Source organism: Trachypithecus francoisi, unplaced genomic scaffold, assembly GCF_009764315.1.
Source record: "Trachypithecus francoisi isolate TF-2019V2 unplaced genomic scaffold, Tfra_2.0 Lachesis_group12, whole genome shotgun sequence".
Taxonomy (NCBI): Eukaryota; Metazoa; Chordata; class Mammalia; order Primates; family Cercopithecidae; genus Trachypithecus; species Trachypithecus francoisi.
Window position 1 is genome coordinate 4202674 of NW_022681457.1, and position 19269 is coordinate 4221942.

The 19269-nt window shown below is 54.1% G+C and overlaps 1 protein-coding gene and 1 long non-coding RNA gene across 8 annotated transcripts; one reads left to right on the top strand and one right to left on the bottom strand.

Moving 5' to 3' along the window:
- Positions 1-2267: 2267 nt before the first annotated feature.
- Positions 2268-19151, bottom strand: BCAT2 (branched chain amino acid transaminase 2). Of its 7 annotated transcripts, none has more exons than XM_033223930.1 (11): positions 18916-19146; positions 14155-14229; positions 13677-13877; positions 8061-8171; positions 7855-7974; positions 7550-7713; positions 5104-5246; positions 4850-4935; positions 4485-4625; positions 4336-4410; positions 2268-2420 (listed from the first exon to the last, which is right to left on the bottom strand). In XM_033223930.1, the coding sequence occupies exons 1-11, from the start codon at positions 18937-18939 to the stop codon at positions 2283-2285; spliced, it is 1278 nt and encodes a 425-aa protein (XP_033079821.1). In that variant the 5' UTR covers positions 18940-19146; the 3' UTR covers positions 2268-2282. The 7 variants fall into 7 exon arrangements, with proteins under 7 accessions (XP_033079821.1, XP_033079820.1, XP_033079822.1 ...); XM_033223929.1 differs by lacking the exon at positions 18916-19146 and adding an exon at positions 18756-18880; XM_033223933.1 differs by lacking the exon at positions 2268-2420 and adding an exon at positions 2747-3159 and having other exon boundaries at positions 18916-19129.
- On the top strand, positions 14822-18372 carry LOC117091529. The gene is made up of 3 exons (XR_004440444.1): positions 14822-14866; positions 15313-15444; positions 18288-18372. It is a non-coding gene; the product is annotated as an uncharacterized LOC117091529 (long non-coding RNA).
- Positions 19152-19269: the final 118 nt, after the last annotated feature.

The following is a 19269-nucleotide window of genomic DNA, read 5'->3' on the forward strand; positions in this document are numbered from 1 at the left end:
CGTCTCGGCCTCCCAAAGTGCTGGGATTACAGGCTTCAGCCACCGCGCCTGGCCCACAAAGTTATTTTCTGAAGTGAGTTGCAGCACCAACACTCATGTCTACTTGCTGTGTGCCAGGCAGGGCTCATGGATAGCTGTTCTTGAACCGTTTGGTCCCAAGACCCCTTTACATTCTCAAAAACCATTGAGGTTGAGCACTGTGGCTCACGCCTGTAATTCCAGCACTTTGGGAGGCTGAGGCGGGCGGATCACCTGAGGTCAGGAGTTCCAGACCAGACTGGCCAACATGGTGAAACCCCATCTCTACTAAAAATACAAAAAAAAAAAAAAAAATTAGCCAGGCATAGTGGCAGGCACCTGTAATCCCAACTACTTGAAAGGCTGAGGCAAAAGAATCGCTCGATCCCAGGAGGCAGAAGTTGCAGTAAGCTGAGTCTGCACCACTGCACTCTGGCCTGGGTGACAGAGTGAGACTCCATCTCAATAATAATAATAATAATTAATGGCTGGGCACGGTGGCTCACGCCTGTAATCCCAGCACTTTGGGAGGCCGAGGCAGGCAGATCGCGAGGTCAAGTGATAGAGACTATCCTGGCCAACATAGTAAAACCCCCTCTCTACGAAAAATACAAAAAAAAATTAGCTGGGTGTGGTGGCACGTGCCTGTAGTCCCAGTTACTTGGGAGGCTGAGGCAGGACAACAGCTTGAACCGAGGAGGCAGAGGTTGCAGTGAGCCGAGATCATGCCACTGCACTCCAGGCTAGTGACAGAGCAAGACTCCGTCTTAATAATAATAATAATAATAATTGATTACATTGCACCTGCTCTAGAAAAGAAAAAAGAAAAAAAAAATCATTGATGACAGTCTCTTAGGCTGGGGGTGGTGGCTCATGCCTATAATCTCAACATTTTGGGAGACTAAGGCGGGAGGATCGTTTGAGACCAGCCTAGGCAACATAGTGGGAACCTGTCTCTACAAAAAATAAAAAATAATAAAATTAGGCCTGGTGTGGTGGCTCACGTCTGTAATCCCAGCACTTTGAGAGGCTAAGGTGGGCGGATCGCTTGAGCCCAGGAGTTTGAGAACAGCCTGGGCAATATATTGAGGCTCTGTCTCTACAGAAAAAATTAGCCAGACGTGGTGGCTCACGCCTGTAATCCCAGCACTTTGGGAGGCCGAGGTGGGTGGATCACAAGGTCAGGAGTTTGAGACCAGCCTGGTCAATATGGTGAAACCCTGTCTCTACCAAAAATACAAAAATTAGCCGGGCGTGGTGGTGGGAGCCTGTAGTCCCAGTTACTCAGGAGGCTGAGGCAGGAGAATCGCTCAAACCCGGGAGGCGGAGGATGCTGAGCCGAGATCATGCCACTGCACTCCAGCCTGGGCGACAGGGTGAGACACTGTCTCAAAAAAAAAAAAAAAAATTTTAAATTAGGCAGGCATAGTGGCACATGCCTGTGATTCCAGCTGCCTGGGAGGCTGAGGTGAGAGAATCGTTTGAGTCTGGGAGGTCGAGGCTGCAGTACACTGATTGCATCACTGTACTCCTGCCTATAGATATACATGTATATATATACACATAGAGGTGGTGCTTGTGAATTCTTTTATTATTTTTATTTTCTTTTTGAGACAGAGTCTTGCTCTGTCACCCAGGCTGGAATGCAGTAGCACAATCTCAGCTCATTACAACCTCTGCCCCCCAAGTTCAAGTGATTCTCCTGCCTCAGCCTCCCAAGTAGCTGGGATTACAGGCATGCACCATGATACCCGGCTAGTTTCTGTATTTTTATTTTATTTATGTATTTATTTAGAGACGGAGTTTTGCTTTTGTTGCCCAGGCTGGAGTGCAGTGGCACAATCTTGGCTCACTGCAACCCCTGCCTCCCAGATTCAAGCAATTCTCATGTCTCAGCCTCCCGAGTAGCTGGGATTACAGGCACCCACCACCACACCCGGCTAATTTTTGTATTTTTAGCAGAGATGGGATTTCGCCACATTGGCTAGGCTGGTAGCCTCGACCTCCCGGGCTCAAGCGATCCTCCCACCTCAGCCTCTGGAGTAGCTGGGACTATACTCACATGCCACCACACCTGGTTAATTTTTTGTATTTTCTGTACAGATGGGATCTCACTGCGTTGCCCAGGCTGGTCTCAAGCAATCCTCCTGTCTCAGCCTCCCAAAGTGCTGGAATTGCAGGCGTGAGTCAGTGCACCCAGTCTAAACTCTTCCACATTTAATCCCTCCATCAGGTGAGAGTATCGTGCTCCACTCCACAACCCACTAGGGTCCCATGACTGCCGTCCTGGCTGAGGACACTGGGCCAGGTCTGGGTGCAGAAAGAACCTTTGGGCCAGATAGCGGACTGCAGGCTGGAACCAGGGTGCCAGCAGAGGGCAAGAGTTGAGTTGAGGCCAGGACCTACGGGACAAAGAGGTAGGGGAACACAGAGCAGAGTCAGGGGGCAGGAGGAACAGGGATCAGGGCCTGGAGGGCTTTGAGAGGAAAGGCCGCAGCACCTAGGGGTCCGGTCCAGTGACTGGGTGATGGGAAAGTAGGGGAGGAGCTGCTTGGTGGGGGGGAGATAGTAAGTTCAGTGTGGGAGACATGAAGTGCTCCCCCAGGTTGGAGAAACCGTCAGAACACTGGGGGCTCGGATGACTGGGTCCTTCAGAATAAAATGGGCTGAGGAAGCAGGATTCCTGGGTTAAAGCCCCAGAGTCGCATCACGGAAGAAACCAGATAATGTGTGTTCTTTGGCATTTTATTCCAAACTGCAGCAAAGACAGAGAGAAAAAAAAAAAAAAACAATCAACGGCAACACTGGGGGTCTGGCCTGAGAATGGAGAGATCCGGAGTCGGGGCCAAGGTGTGTCCTTGACCTCACGACAAGGAGCAAGGGGCGAACCTGAACCCAAGACGAGGGGCTGGGGGCCAAGATGCCTGGGTCCGCCCTTATGGCTTTGGGGGTGTCGCAACCACATAGGGGGCGCCAGAGACCCAGACACCGCCCGCTGGCCTTTTATTTAGTATTGCACTTCAGGTGAGTCATTGGTAGGGAGGCAAGTGCTGGCGTGATGAGATGCTACGGGTCGGTGGATATGGAGCACAGCCTGCAGCATCACACCGGGAACATCCACTCGTGGGCTCTGATTCCGTACTGCGGAACAACGGAGGCAGCGCGTGAGGTGGAAGCTGCTCTACAACTCCCAGCAGGCCCTGGGGCGTTCCAGGCCAAGTGCCTACGGAGCTGTGCCCCAGTGGCTCACGGGAAATGTAGTCCACTTCCCAGAGGGCCACCAATGATAGCAACGGGGAATCAAGGCTAAGGCAGCACAGAGGCTTCCGGGAGATGTAGTTCTGAAGAGAGGAATTATGGCCAGGCCTCTAAGGCTCTTGGAAAAAGTCACTTTCAGCTCAGAAAGCCCAGATAGTCAGAGGATGTATAGTTCTAGGTCCTGATGCACAAAAGTTTACAGAAATGTAGCTCTAGGTCTGGGAAAGGAGCCCAGAGATTCTTGGGAAAGAGATCTTGGCCCAGAAGATGGCAATGCCCCAGAGGCTTGTGGGAGGAAACAGTCTGGTGCCAGAAAGGGGCGAAGGTCCCAAGGCTCATGGGAGGAAGCTTTCTTCAGCCAAAGGAATAGCCCAGGGCCCCAGGGAATCTTGGGAGGCCGACCTCTGAGATGGCCAGAGGACTGGCTAAGGTCTCAGAGATTTATGGAAAGGGCCTTTCTCCCACCAGGGCACCGAGGGGCCTCAGAGGCCCACAGGGAGGGGGTTTCTCTCACCAGGGCACCCAGGAGCCGCAGAGGATCACAGGAGGGGGTTTCCAAAGCTGAAGAAATGTCCAGGGCTCCAGGAGCTCACAGGGAAGGATGATTTAGCCCCAAAGGGTTTTCCAGGGCACAGAGCAGCATGGAAAGCCCACTCTCCAGGGTCTCAATAAGAAGGGCCATTGGGAGGCCGAGACGGGCGGATCACGAGGTCAGGAGATCGAGACCATCCTGGCTAACACGGTGAAACCCCGTCTCTACTAAAAACTACAAAAAACTAGCCGGGCGAGGTGGTGGCGCCTGTAGTCCCAGCTACTCAGGAGCCTGAGGCAGGAGAATGGCGTGAACCCAGGAGGCGGAGCTTGCAGTGAGCTGAGATCCGGCCACTGCACTCCAGCCTGGGTGACAAAGCGAGACTCCGTCTCAAAAAAAAAAAGAAAGAAGGGCCATTATCTGTTCCTGGTACTACTGAAGGGCCAGCCTTAATCCAGGGGCTCATGGGACACAAACTCCTCCAGGGAACAAGCTCCCAGCCCATTCCCCGGTTGCCTGCAGCTCACCTGGATCTCCTTCAGCTCCTTCTGGAAGCGGAGGATCAGCTCAGGCCCGTTTTCCATGGTGGGAATGTGGAGGTTCTGGGGCAGAAGGTGTGGTGAGGACCGAGCCCCGCCCTCCTTCCCTCCTACCCACAATAGCAGCCCCGCCTCACCTTGTCTTTGTACAGGATTCGGTGCACTGGGCAGACCTGGCAAGCGGTGCCCGAGCCAAAGACTTCCCGCACGCGGCCCTCCTCCAGGGCCCGCAGCAACTGCTTCATGGTGATCGTGCGCTCCGCCACCCGGAACTCACCCTGCAGGGCAGTTGGCAGAGACACACGTGTCCCCAGAGGGTTGCCCTGCTGCAGACCTCCACCTCTCCCTCCCTGAGGATACTGAGGAAGACACAGGCCCAAGGGGAGAGACAGACCCAGGAGAAGGGGCAGACATGCCAGTGTGCCCCAGTCCCCGCCACAGGCCTCTGATGCCCTGGCCCCTGGCACATGGCGCCCATTACCAGAAGATGCCATGTCCTCACCCAGGTCTGAGCCAGTTCCAGCAGACTCTGTCTGACCACTCCCGGAAGGATGACACCGTTCAGCGGGGGCGTCACCAGCTCCAGCACTAGGGCAGGTGTGAGGGGTGGAAGATGTTACCTGTCACCCCCTAGCACCCCCGTCTTAGAAGCCACCCTCTTTCCCCCATCCCAGAATCCCTGGGGCCTGTAACCTTCCAGGAATGATGGTGCCACCCACTCCCACCAGGGTTTGGCTGGGTCGCGGGACGGCTCACCCCCATCTTCGTGGGTCCAGTAGACAAAGATGTTCATGGTCCCCACCTCAGTGAGCTGGTGGTCGGGCCCATACAGCCAGAGGACCTGTTCACAGCCCTGCTTGCGTGCCTCCTGTTGCACTAACACGGTGGGCCCATAATTCCTGGTGGAGGGCAGACTGGTTGGGTGGGACAAGGGAGCCCCATCCTTCCCCAGCCCAGTCCCAGAGGAGGCTCATCCTGCTCTCTCCTGTCTCCCTGCTCACAGCTCTCCTGGGACTCCCCAGTTCCCCTGAGCAGAATCCCTGACATTTCATTTGGCATCAGGACCCTAAGTGGTTATGTCTCCTCTCTCCTGTCTCTTCCCAATTTTCCCTTTTTTTTTTTTTTGAGATGGAGTCTCGCTCTGTCACCCAGGCTGGAGTGCAGTGGCGCGATCTTGGCTCACTGCAGCCTCTGCCTCCCGGGTTCAAGCGATTCTCCGGCCTCAGCCTCTCTTGACCTCGTGATCTGCCCATCTCGGCCTCCCAAAGTGCTGGGATTACAGGTGTGAGCCATGGCGCCCGGCCCTCACCCGTTTCATAGTGACTAAATCCTCGGCTGTCATTCAAAACTTTTTTTTTTTTTTTTGAGACAGAATCTTGCTCTGTCGCCCAGACTGGGGCTCGAGTGCAGTGGTGCGATCTCAGCTCACTGCAACCTCCGCCTCTCGGGTCCAAGTGATTCTTGTGCCTCAGCCTCCTGAGTAACTGGGGCATGCAGCACTATGTCCAACTAATTTATATTTATATTTATATATGCCTACCTCAACCTCACAAAGTGCTGGGATTACAGGAGTGAGCCGCCGCACCCGGCCTTCATTTTTATATTTTTAGTAGAGACGGTGTTTCACCATGTTGGCCAGGCTGGTCTCAAACTCCTGACCTCAGGTGATCTGCCCACCTCGGCCCCGCAAAGTGCTGGGATTACAGGCGTGAGCCACTGTGCCTGGCTACAAAACCATTTCTGATGTCACCTCCTTGAGAGGTGTTTCCAGACCTCCAGGCTGGGTGCTGGACCTTCCCTGGACTCCCCCAGTGAACTGGGCTACCTGGATGACTTTCTGTGTTTCTCTCCCAGAGATAGCCTCTCCCCTCAGCTGCTAACAAGCCTCCCATGGCTCCCCAGTGCCCCGGGACAAGGCCCTAGCCTCCATCCGGTATTCCAGGCCTGCCTGAGTCTATGACTACTTGTTAAGCATTTTGCAAAACCCAGACTTACTTTTGTAACCTGAACTTCTTCTGTGATCCTATTCCTTCTGTCCCTGCACACATGGTCCCCAGGATTGGAAACGGTTTGCTGACTTTTGTACCCAGGAAACCCCCTCTTCCCTCCTCCTCAGACCCAGTTGAAGGGTTGCCTCCTCTGTGAAACCATTTTTTTTTTTTTTTTTTTTTTGAGATGGAGTCTCGCTCTGTCACCCAGGCTGGAATGCAGTGGCGCGATCTCGGCTCACTGCAAGCTCCGCCTCCCGGGTTCACGCCATTCTCCTGCCTTAGCCTCCCAAGTAGCTGGGACTACAGGCGCCCGCCACCTCGCCCAGGTAATTTTTTTTTTTTTTGCATTTTTAGTAGAGACAGGGTTTCACCGTGTTAGTCAGGATGGTCTCGATCTCCTGACCTCATGATTCACCCACCTCAGTCTCCCAAAGTGCTGGGATTACAGGCGTAAGCCACCGCCTCCGGCCTCTGTGAAGCCTTTCACAGTGCCCTGGGTCACCTCACCAGAGAACATGCAGCTCCGAATACTGGGGTTCCCACCAGCCTGGGAGCCCTGGGAGGGCAGGGCTGAGGGCTGACTCATATGTGTGCCCAGCTTCTGCCAGCACAGGGCCTGGCCCTCAGGAGACCTCACAGGATGTGGCTGATCTGAATGCACCCCCAGCTGGGGCCACGTTCCTGTCCCAACTCGCCAGTGCCCCACCCTCTGCCTCGGTTGCCCAGGAGACCCAGCTGTCTCCTTCCTGCCCTGCTGAGCTGAGGTCACCGGGAGACAGATTTATACAAGTCCACACGGGGGTGAGGGGCTTTGGAGGCTCAAACGACTGTGGGAGCTGGGTTTGGGGAGCACAGCCCAGTCCGGGGTATCAGGGGAGGCTTCCAGGGTGAGAGGCCAATGAGCTGAGTGTAAGCTTCATTCCTGGAGGCTTCCCGGGACCAGTCCTGGTTTCCCCGCTGACCTCCACCCAGTGCCTTCCCATCTGTGAGTCTTTTTGTCCATCTGGAAAATAATCCCTCCTCCTTCCTTCCATGGTTTGTTTTCAGGGACCAGGAAGGTCAGGGGAGCACAGCGCTTAGCACTGAGCCCCGCGCGGTGCTGATGTCACCTTCGCGTGACATCCAGAAGCATGGCCGAAAGCACGCACGCTGGTCCCTGTGTCTCCAGCGCCCAGTGCGCCAGTCGTTCTGGGGTTGGGGGTGCTACTTACCCGCCTAACTTGTAGTTGCCGACCCCTCCCACCCAGGCCCGGATGAAGGTTGGGTCGGCCAGGAGGGAGACCGGGGTCAGGGAGTCTCCAGGGAAGTAGGCGCCCACTGGGCAAAGAATGACGAACAGGAGCGCGCTCGTGGGCTGGGCGACACCCAGCGAGGGCTGCGAAGGGCAGAGGGGCAGCGTCAGGAGTCCAGGTCCCCAGTCCCTTCCCCTCCCTTGACCCAGGCCTCCAGGACCCCACCCCTGCCCTGCAGAATCCCACCGCGCAGCCCAGTTCCCCAGCCCTGGAGTTGGACCCACCTCGTTCCCAATGAGCACAGGCCGCACATAGAGGCTGGTGCCAGCGGCATCGGGGACCCAGGCCTTGTCCACCTCGATGAGCCGGCGGATGCACTCCAGCAACTCCAGCTTGTCGAAACTCTGGGCGGGATTCTGAATGAGTCAAGGGGCCCTTGCTGTCCCGGCCCCAGCCCTCCTCCCCATTCCGGCGGGCCAGGACCCCTCACCGGCAGGCACATGCGCAGGGCTGAGCGCAGCATCCGGTCCATGTTGAGCCAGGGGCGGAAGAGGCGCACCTGCTGGTCTTTGCCTTTGAACGCCTTCATGCCCTCAAACAGCTGCGGGGACACGTGGGCGGGAGGCTCGGAGACTTCTCCAGACAGTCATGAGAGACAGTGAGAGACACCAAGACAGAGAGAGACAGATACACAAAGACACAAGACAACTGAAAGCTGGAGGCCAAGAGGAGAGCGCCGGGGAGATTTAGCAGCTGGGTCACAGAAATGAGAAAAAAAGAGAGACAGATATAGACAGAGAGACAAACAGGTGGAGACACACGGAGACTCAAGAAAGCAAAGGACACGACTCGGCTCAGTGGCTCATGCCTGTAATCCCAGCACTTTGGGAGGCCGAGGCAAGAGGATCACTTGAGTGTAGGAGTTTGTGACCAGCCCAGGCCTTAGAGCAAGACCCCATCTCCACAAAAAGTATGAAAATCAGCCAGGTGCGGGTACTTGGAAGGTGGTGAGAGGATCACTTGAGCCTGGGAGTTCGAGACTGCAGTGAGCCATGATCGTGCCACTGCACTCCAGTCTGGGACCTAGTTTTTTTCTGGAGACTCTGTCCCTGATCACTACCCCATGGTTCCAGGCTTGCTTGTTCAGCGTCTGCTCTACTGCACAGTGGAAGAGCCTTAGGGCAGAGATTACGCCTGACACTTTACCAGACAGCCTCTCCTGCAGTCCCCTGCACCAGGGTAGGTAGTGCTTGCCACAGAGTGGGTTTTTTGTTGTTGTTGTTTGTGTGGTTTTTTTGTTTTTTTTTTTTTTTTTTTTTGGAGACAGGGTCTCACTCTGTCGCCCAGGCTGGAGTGCAGTGGCCTGATCTCGGCTCATTGCAAGCTCCGCCTCCCAGGTCCAAGTGATTCTCATGCCTCGGCCTCCTGGGTAGCTAGGATTACAGGCACTCGCCACCACACCCAGCTAATTTTTGTATTTTTAGTTGATCCACCCGCCTCGGCCTCCCAAAGTGCTAGGATTACAGGTGTGAGCCACTGCGCCCAGCCAGACATTTTTTGCTTTTTTTTTTTTTCCCATAGTGGGTTTTTGATGAATGAATAGATAAATGGATGAAGAATGGAAGACAAGCAAAACTAGCTATGATATTTTGGGGGGATAAAAACCACCACCATAAAAATGAGGGGCAAGAGGGGGCAGGGAGTAGCCCTATCAGGTAGTAAAACAGATTATAAATCTACAATACTTAAAACAGTGACACTGCTATATGAGTAAACAGACTGAACAATGGAATAGATAACCAAATATTCACCTAAAGAAAAACTACATTCAATCTCGATTTCACACCTCACACCACAAGAAATTCCAGATGCATTAAAGGTCTAAATGAAAATATACCATAAAAGCTGTAGAAGGAAACAAAAAGTAACTGTTTTATATCTTGGATTGGGAATTTTATTTTTTATTTTATTTGAGATGGAGTCTCACTCTGTTGCCCAGGCTGAAGTGCAGCGGCTCTATCTTGGCTCAGCGATTCTCTTGCCTCAGCCTCCCGAGTAGCTGGGATTACAAGTGCCTACAACCATGCCTGGCTAATTGTGTTTTTGGTAGAGACGGGGTTCCGCCATGTTGGCCAGGCTGGTCTTGAACTCCTGACCTCAGGTGATCCACCCGCCTTGGCCTCCCAAAGTGCTGGGATTACAGGCATGAGCCACCGCGACTGGCCATGTTTTTTTTTTTTTTTTTTTTTTTTCAATTTCTTGTACACATGGGGCCTCACTATGTTGGTCAGGCTGGTCTTGAACTCCTGAGCTCAAGCAATTGCCCTGCCTCTTCTTCCCAGCCCCAAATGAATTTTTAAAAACCTAACCTGATAGAAAAATCAGCCTAGCAAATGGACAGTTCACACAAAAGGAAATACAGGTGGCCCTTAAGCTCGTGAGAAGATAGTCAATTTCATTCAGCGTTAGGGAGAAAAATGCAAATTAAAATTACTTTGAGATACCTCTAAAACCACATGGGAGATTGGAAAAGATCTAAAACTTGGACAAGGGTTGTCCAAGGTGTGGAAACAAGCTGTGCTGGTGGGTGTGGAAACGGACATGCCCTGTAGATGTAGATGTGGATATGGTAATAGCTATCAAGATTACAAGCTTACATATCCTTTGACCTATAGTTCCCGAAATTGAGCAGAGAGATACATTTGTACTTAAAGAAGTGACTAAAGAAGTGACATGTGTATGGGATTCCTTCTTTTTTTTTGAGATGGAGTCTCGCTCTGCCACCCAGGCTGGAGTGCAGTGGCGCAATCTCAGCTCACTGCAACCTCTGCCTCCTGGGTTCAAGCACTTCTCCTGCCTCTGCCTCAGCCTCCCGAGTACCAGGGATTACAGGCACCCACCACCACACCCAGCTAATTTTTGTATATTAGTAGAGATGAGGTTTCACCATGTTGGCAAAGCTGGTCTTGAACTCCTGATCTCAGGTGATCCATCCCCCTCGGCCTCCCAAAGTGCTGGGATTACACAGGAACCACCACCCCTGGCCTTGTACTAGATTCTTTATTGCAACATTGTTTATAATAGACAGAAAACAACCTCAGTATCCAACACTAGGGGATTGCCTAATGAGGTACATTGTTAGGATGACACAGCATGAGGCCACAAGAAAAAGCTCTTTAAGCTTTAAGGTATAGAGAAGAATTTCCAGGCCCAGTATGATGGCTCATACCTGTAACCCCAGCACTGGGAGGCTGAGGTGGGAGAATTGCTTGAAGCCAGGAGTTCGAGACTAGCCTGGGCAACAAAGTGAGATGCTGTCTCTGCACAAGATTTAAAAATTAACTGGGCAAGGTGGTGTGTGCCTGTAGTCCTAGCCACTTGGGAGGCTGACGCAGGAGGATCACTTGAGCCTAGGAGGTGGAGGTTGCAGTGAGTTGTCACCATGCCACTGCACTCCAGCCTGGGCAACAGAGCAAGACACCGTCTCAAAAACAAAACAAAACCCAGGTAAATAGAGGCCAGATAAAGTGGCTCATGCCTGTAATCCCAGGACTTTGGGAGGCTGAAGCAGGAGGATCACTTGAGCCTAGAAATCTGAGATCACCCTGGGCACCATAACAAGACCCTTCTCTAAAAAAAATTAAAAATAAAAATAAAATTAGCTGGGCGGGCACGGTGGTGCACACCTGTGGTCCCAGCTACTCGGAAGGCTGATGCAGGTGGATCGCTGGAGCCTGGGAGGTCAAGGCTGCAGTGAGCCAAGATCATGCCACTGCACTCCAGCCTGGGCTCCAGAGCAAGACCCTGTCTCAAAAAAAAGTCATAACAACAACAAAATGCAGGTGGCCAGGCTTGGTGGCTCAAGCCTGTAAGCCTAGCACCTTGGGAGGCCAAAGCGTGTGGATCACTTGAGCTCAGGAGTTCAAGACCAGCCTGGGCAAAATGGTGAAATCCCATCTCTATTATTTAAAAATAATAAATACAGGTAGACAAAGACAGAAAGCAGACTAATGGTTGTCAGGGGCTGGGGTGAGGGACAATGGGTACCGATTAATGGGTGTGGGGAATTAAAGAGTTTTGAACCTATATGGTGGTGATGGTTGTATAACATTGCCTGCCACTGAATTACGGGCTTTAAAATGGTTGGAGGCTGGGCGCGGTGGCTCATGCCAGTAATCCCAGCCTTTTGGGAGGATGAGGCGGGTGGATCATCTGAGGTAAGAAGTTTGAGACCAGCCTGGCCAACATGGTGAAACCATGTCTCTACTAAATATACAAAAATTAGCCAGGCATAGTGGTGCACGCCTATAATCCCAGCTACTCGGGAGGCTGAGGCAAGAGAATCACTTGAACCCGGGAGGTGAAGGTTGCAGTGAGCGAGATTGCATCATTGCACTCCAGCCTGGAGGACAGAGTGAGAGACTCTGTCTCTAAATAAATAAATACATAAATAAGAAAAAATAAAAATAAAAAGTAATACACGTGGTTGGCCTGCAATCCACACATGCCCTGGAGTGAGGGTGACATGGGGACGTCATTGTCCTACTCCCTAAGCCGCCCCTCTCTGCCTTCTGGACCCACGGGATCACAGCAACACGTTCTGTCTGCCAGGGCCGCAGGCTTCCTCTGCGCTCACTCAACTGAAGAAGAAGTACTGGGTGCGCAGCCAGAGGACAACTGCTGTGCTGGGCGGAAGGGAGAAGTGTGCGGTGGTCTCTACGTAACCAGCTTCCTGGAGGCTCAGCAGGCGTAATCCTGCCTGTCCCGCTTACGTCCTGGCAGAAGTGTCTGGCTGTGATGGAAGATGTGTGTGCTCTGTACAGAATCGACTGGTGTTGCGTAGATGTCCACAGTGGGAGGTGAGAGGGGAAAAAAACAAAACCTTAAAATTCTGGAAAGGAAGGAAGAAAGGAAAAAATGGAGGGAGGGAGGGAAAGGAAAGAAAGGAACGGAATAGAAGTCTTAATGCCACAAAACCATGCCCTGGAGGAGCCACATCAGCCAAATTGCTAACCAGTTACTGGAGCTGCAAGATGCTCATTTAAATCTTGTCTCAACCAAAGTTTCCTCATGAAGACTTTGCTTTCAGCCATCGCTCTAAGTCCTAAAACCAAATGCCTCCTGGATCTCTCTCCTGGAAACTTTACAAGTCTCTCAGGCTCGCCAGGTACCACAAAGCTGCTCCTCCTCCTGGGTTCCCATGTGGGGACAGGCCCAGGGTCCACACGGTCACCAGCCCGGCCTCCTTGCCTGTAACTCATGTCCTCCACAAGGCCTGAGAGGGCTCTCACTATACCTAGACGTGGCCCTGCCCCTACCTTCCTCAGAGCCTTCGATGGCTCCCAGCACCCTTGGACAAGACCCCAGCCCCTTGGCTCCTCCATGGCCCTGACATTTGCAGCCTCCTCCACCACGATCCAACACCGCAATTTCTCCCAAATATACCAGGCTCTGCTCCCGTTTGGGGTTTGGACTGGCTGTCCCCTCTTCTGCCATCCCCCCCAACTACCCCCTTCACGCCATCTCCCCCTAGCTGTCCCCTCTCCTGCCATCCCTCCCCTGGCTGTCCCTTCTCCTGCCATCCCTCTGGCTGTCCCTCTCCCGCCATCACCCCCAACTGTGCCCTCCCCCACCATCCCCCCCCCGTCCCTTCTCCCGCCATCATCCCAGCTGTCCCTCTCCTGCCACGCCCCCTGGCTGTCCCTTCTCCCACCATCCCCCCGGCTCTTCCCTCTCCTACCATCACCCCGGCTGTCACCTCTCCCGCCATCCCCCTCAAGCTCCCCTTTATGCCAGAAGAAGCCATGCTTTCTTTCAAGTGAGGCGGGGTCTCTACTGGCCTCCACAGGGCCTCCATCAGAGCACAGATCATACTGAGTTATGCCCACAGCATGGGGTTTTCCAAGTGAAGGAACGGGGTCTGCTCATCTCGGGGAACCCAGTATCACCGAGCATGGGCCTGGAGAATGGAAGGCCTCAGAAAATGAATGATGAATGCACAGAAAGGAGAAACATACAACAAACAAACCAAGGGAGGTGCACCTGGCAAGAGACACAGCAAGGAGATGCAGACAGGGATGGGGAGAGAGGCCGGCCGCCATGCCACCTGCAGAGAGTAGTGGAGGCTGGAGGAGGCTGGGTGCAGCGTGAGGTTCTGGAAGGGCTGGATTCGGGGCTGGCCCCAGCCCTTGTCATTCCATTCCACCATCAGCATGTGGTCGGTGAATGTCTTCCCAAACACCAGGGGCTCACCGGGGCTGGGCTTCTTATGAGGCTTCTGTGTCATTTCCAGCTGCAGGTCTGCAGCCTGAGGAAAGACAGGGGTGTCCTAGAATCTGGCCACAACCTCCAAGCTGAAAAACTACAACTCCCATGAAGCCCTGGGCCTCAGACCCATAGAGAAGAAGGACCCGTCACCCTGGAGTATTCTGGGACATGCAGTGTCATCCCTTTTCCACGGCCCAATGGCAGGGCTATTAGGTTACCCACTGCCATCTCTGGGCTGTGGACCTTTTGGAGATGCCCAAAACCAGCTGCCAGTCCCCTCCTCTCTCAGAGCCAAGCATCGAGTTCCCTCCTTTCACCTTGAAATTGGAGGAGGCATATCTTCTGGGACCACACAGAAGCCAAGGGGCAGAGAGAAGCTTTCGTGCCCAGATCTGGGTAGAGAAAGAAGTGAGAGAGAGGGTGAATGGGGCGCAGCAGGGGCCCTGGCAGCCCGCTCGCCACCTCCTGCACTTGGAGGTCCCGCTGGCCTGCCTGTTCTGTCCCAGTCTCAGTCCATTCTAGACAGGGGCAGGTGGTCCTGAAGGAGGCCAAGTCCTCTCCCTGCCTCGACGAGGCTCCCTAGAAAGAGCTGAGTCAAGGCCGGGCGCGGTGGCTCACACTTGTAATCCCAGCACTCTGGGAGGCCGAGGTGGGTGGATCATGAGGTCAGGAGATCGAGACCATCCTGACTAACACAGTGAAACCCCGTCTCTACTAAAAATGCAAAAGAAAAGTTAGCCGGGCGTTGTGGCAGGCGCCTGTAGTCCCAGCTGTTCGGGAGGCTGAGGCAGGAGAATGGCGTGAACCCGGAAGGCGGAGCTTGCAGTGAGCCGAGATTGCGCCACTGCACTCCAGCCTGGGTGACAGAGCAAGACTCCGTCTCAAAAAAAAAAAAAAAGAGCTGAGTCAGCTCCGGCCCCCTCCTCGATGCTGGGGCAAAGTCAAACTCAAGCGCCTCCCACCCCAGAGACCTTTGGTCCCAGCCTGGAGATCAGCTCAGACAAGACGACGACCAGGGAAGGCACACAGGTAAGTGAAGGCCTCCGGGGACCCAAGTGCTGATGGGCCTTAGAAGACCAAGGGACCAACAGGTCCTGCTCCCCGAGGCCCGCCTCGCTTAGACCTAAGTAAGAGTCCAGACTCTAGCTGCCTCCGCCCTCAGACCTGAAGACTGGGCCCCCAGCCCCTCCGCCCTCAGACCCAGGAGTCCAGGCCCCAGACCCTCCTCCCTCAGACTCAGGAGTCCAGGTCCCCAGCCCCTCCTCCCTCAGACCCAGGAGTCCAGGCCCCAGCCCCTCCTCCACCAGACCCAGGAGTCCAGGTGCTGATTCTCTGAAGGTATTCGATCAACTGGGCTCTGATTACCTGAAGCCCAAACCCCACACCTTGGACGGCACTTTGGCAGTGACTCCAATTCCTTTCAGCCCCTGGCCCCTCTCTGGTGACCTTTGACCTCACAATGCCTCTTTCCCCAGCCCTGTCGGGAGGCAGTTGGGGCGTGAGGTTGAGGGAGACAGAGTGGCCTGACCTGTCCTGCCCTGTAAGCTGGGTGAGTTGGCACTGATTCTAGAGGATGGACGTGAATGGCCGTGGTTACTGGTCGCTAGGTGAGTCGCTGGGAGATGGGGCTGCAGCTTGGTCTTGCTGGTGTGGGGCTCCAGGGATTCCGGGGTGATCAGTGTGTGGGGCCCCGGATTGCCTCTGGGTGGCGACATCTAGACTGCTCAGCCTTGCAGCCATGCTTCTGCCCAGAGGGATAGGACACCCACAGTATGAGAGAGACAGACACAGTGAGACAGCCAGCCTGTGGGCAGGAGAGTCGCCCTCAGAGCGAAGATGAAAAAGAGAGAATAAGAGAGGGAAGAGGAAGGACGAGAAAAAGAGACACAGAAAGGGGGGCACAAACAAACAAAACAAATAAAACAAACTGATGCCGAGAGATGCCAAAATAGATCTAATCATAGAAAGAGGCCATGCGGGCCGGGCGCGGTGGCTCACGCCCGTAATCCTAGCGCTTTGGGAGGCCGAGGTGGGCGGATCACAAGGTCAGGAGATCAAGACCATCCTGGCTGGCACGGTGAAACCCCGTCTCTACTAAAAATACAAAAAACTAGCCGGGCGAGGTGGCGGGCACCTGTAGTCCCAGCTACTCTGGAGGCTGAAGCAGGAGAATGGCATGAACCTGGGAGGCGGAGCTTGCAGGGAGCAGAGATCACACCACTGCACTCCAGCCTGGGCGACAGAGTGAGACTCCACCTCAAATAAAAAAAGAAAGAAAGAAAGAGGCCACGTGCAGTGGCTCGCGCCTATAATCCCAGCACTGTGGGAGGCCGAGGTGGGAGGATGGCTTGAGGCCAGGTGTTCAAGAACAGCCTGGGTAACACAGGGAGATCCTGTCTCTACAGAAAATACAAGTTAGCTGGGCGTGGTGGCGGGCGCCTGTAGTCCCAGCAACTTGAGAGGCTGAGGCAGGAGAATTGCTTAAACTCAGGAGGCGGAGATTGCAGTGAGCCGAGATGGTACCACTGCACTCCAGCCTGGGCAATAGAGCAAGACTCTGTCTCAATAAAGGAAAGGGAAAGGAAAAGGAAAAGGGAAAGAAGGCAGCTGGGCTCGGTAGCTCATGCCTGTAATCCCAGCACTTTGGGAGACAGAGGTGGGAGGATTGCTTGAGGCCAGGAGTTCAAGATCAGCCTGGGCAACATAGCAAGACTCCATCTCTACAAACAATTTAAAAATTAGCCAGGTATGGTGGCACACACCTGTAATTCCAGTTACTCAGGAGGCTAAGGTGGGAGGATCACTTGAGCCAAGTAGGTCAAGGCTGTGGTGAGCTATGATCACACTGCTACACTCCAACATGGGTGATAGAGTGTCTCTCTAAAAAAACAAAAAAGACCAGCGTGGTGGGTCACGCCTGTAATCTAAGGCAGGTGGCTTGCTTGAGCCCAGCTACTCAGGAGGCTGAGGCATGAGAGTCGCTTGAACCCATGAGACAGAGGTTACAGTGAGCAGAGATCACGCCACTGCCCTCCATCCTGAGCAACAGAGCAAGACTCAGTCAAAAAGAAAGACAAAGAAATAAAGTAGGTTTGGGGGTGCACAGGGCAGGTTTCTATAATGTGACAGAACCTCCATTATATGTCCCATACAGCCCAGAAGTATCACCTTTTTTTTTTTTTTTTTTTTTTTTTTTGAGACGGAGTCTTGCTCTGTGGCCCAGGCTGGATTGCAGTGGCCGATCTCAGCTCACTGCAAGCTCCGCCTCCCAGGTTCACACCATTCTCCTGCCTCAGCCTCCCGAGTAGCTGGGACTACAGGCGCCCGCCACCTCGCCCGGCTAGTTTTTTGTATTTTTTAGTAGAGACGGGGTTTCACCGTGTTAGCCAGGGTGGTCTCGATCTCCTGACCTCGTGATCCGCCCGTCTCGGCCTCCCAAAGTGCTGGGATTACAGGCTTGAGCCACCGCGCCTGGCCGAGTATCACCATTAAAGACCAAGAATGTCCCTGTCAAAGCCCAGCCCTCCATACTCCAGGACTGTCCCCATATCACAGCCCAGGAGAGACCCCATCATAGCGCAGTCTGCCCTTGTCACAGCCCACACATGACCCCATCATGTCTGGAACTGCCCCCTTTATAGCCCAGGACTCTCCCATCACAGACCAGGGCCGTTCTATGATAGCCTAAGATGCTCCACATCACAAGCCCAGATTGTGCCTGTAACTTATCAGAACTGGTTCCCAGCAGAGCCAAGTACTGTCCCAAACAGCTCAGGAATGCCCCCCTCCAAAGCCCAGCACTTTTCCCCATTATAAACAGCATTGCCTCTGTCAAATACCAGGGCTTATTTCCTATTCACCAGGTCTGAAATTAAAAAAACAAACAAAAAAACCATTGTTGTCCTTTTCAATCCCCAGGACTATCCCTATGTTGCTGTCTAGGCCAGTACCTTCGAGACTGTCCCTACCATGGTCCAGCACTGTTCCCTCCACACCCCGGGACTGTCCTCATCATAGCTGAGGACTCAGCCCAACTATCTCCATTACAGGATATCTCTGTCTTTATCAGAGCCTAGGAATGTCCCATGAGTTCAGGGCTATCCTATGACACCAGAACCGTGCCATGATGAGATGGTCCACATCAGTCCCAAGTGTACCCGTCAAAGCCCAGTACTGTCCCACCCACAGTCCAGGAGTGTCACCACTAAAGCCCAGATTGCCCACATACCCCAGGTATCCCAGGACTATCCCTATCAGTCACTAAGAGCCAAAGACAGTAAAATTCTGCCCTGACATTCATCAGCTAGGATAAGAGACTCAAATCAAGTCAGGTGTAAAGTTAACAGAGACAGTTCTCCCAAGGTTACACCACAGCTGTGAAGGCTTGTAACAACCCAGTTCTTTGGCTGTTTCCTTCCTCACTGAGAAAACTTGTTTTCTGAAATCATAGACTCTGGGAAACGCTGCTGCTATTTGACATCGCACAGTCAGAAGGGATGGTCTCAGCTAGCCTGCAGCATCTATATCACTTTCACCATGAGACGCTGCCTCGATTTCCAATCCAGGTGCAGAACTTCAGACAGGAGTTAGGATAACAACAATCCCCATCTCCATTTTTTTCAACTTTCATTCCAAGAAAATAGGACCTTAGGTCCAATTCCCACAGCTGGAATTTGAGGTTCAACTCTGCGCTCACCTGCCCCCGGCCCTCGAGGTCTGGGCCCCTTTATTCCAGCGCCCCCACAAGCTGATGCCCCACCGCACCCCAGGGCTCCACTCCCCAAATCACAACCTCCCCACCCCCACGCCTCCCTCATTACAGGGTGCCCCTCCATGTTTCCCATTTTTTTTAACCTCCCCACCAATTACTTGCCCCACTTCATCCGCGTCTACCCGCTCCCCCTCGCCCCATTAAAACCTGGTGCTCCTTTCCAAGGGGCGCCATCCTCTTCCCCTACAGCGGAACCCCAGGGCGGGAGGAGCGGCGCCGAGCCGGACCGGCCGCAGGCCAGTGATCCTCCCGGAAGTGCGCCTCTCCCGGGGGTTCCCCAGACTCCGGCGCGGGGCTGCGAACCCACCTGCCCCAGAGCGGCTGCGGCCATGATCCGTGCGGCGCGTAACTGTGCCCGCCCAGGGCGCGGCCCCGAGGAGAGACGTTCCGGCCACGCCCCGCTCACGCCTCCTCCTGGGGGAAGGCGTCCGCCCAGCGCCCCAAGCCTCCCCAGCTCCAGGGCGCCGGAAGGGAGCCGAACCCTGCTGCGGGGCCCAGGCGCTGGTGTGGGGGCAGGTCTTGAAATACGGTCCCGGCCAGGCGAGGTGGCCCAGGTCTGTAATCTCAGCACCTTGGGAGGCCGAGCGGGCGGATCACCTGAAGTCAGGAGTTAGAGACCAGCCTGGTCCAACATGGTCAAACCCCGTCTCTACTAAAAATA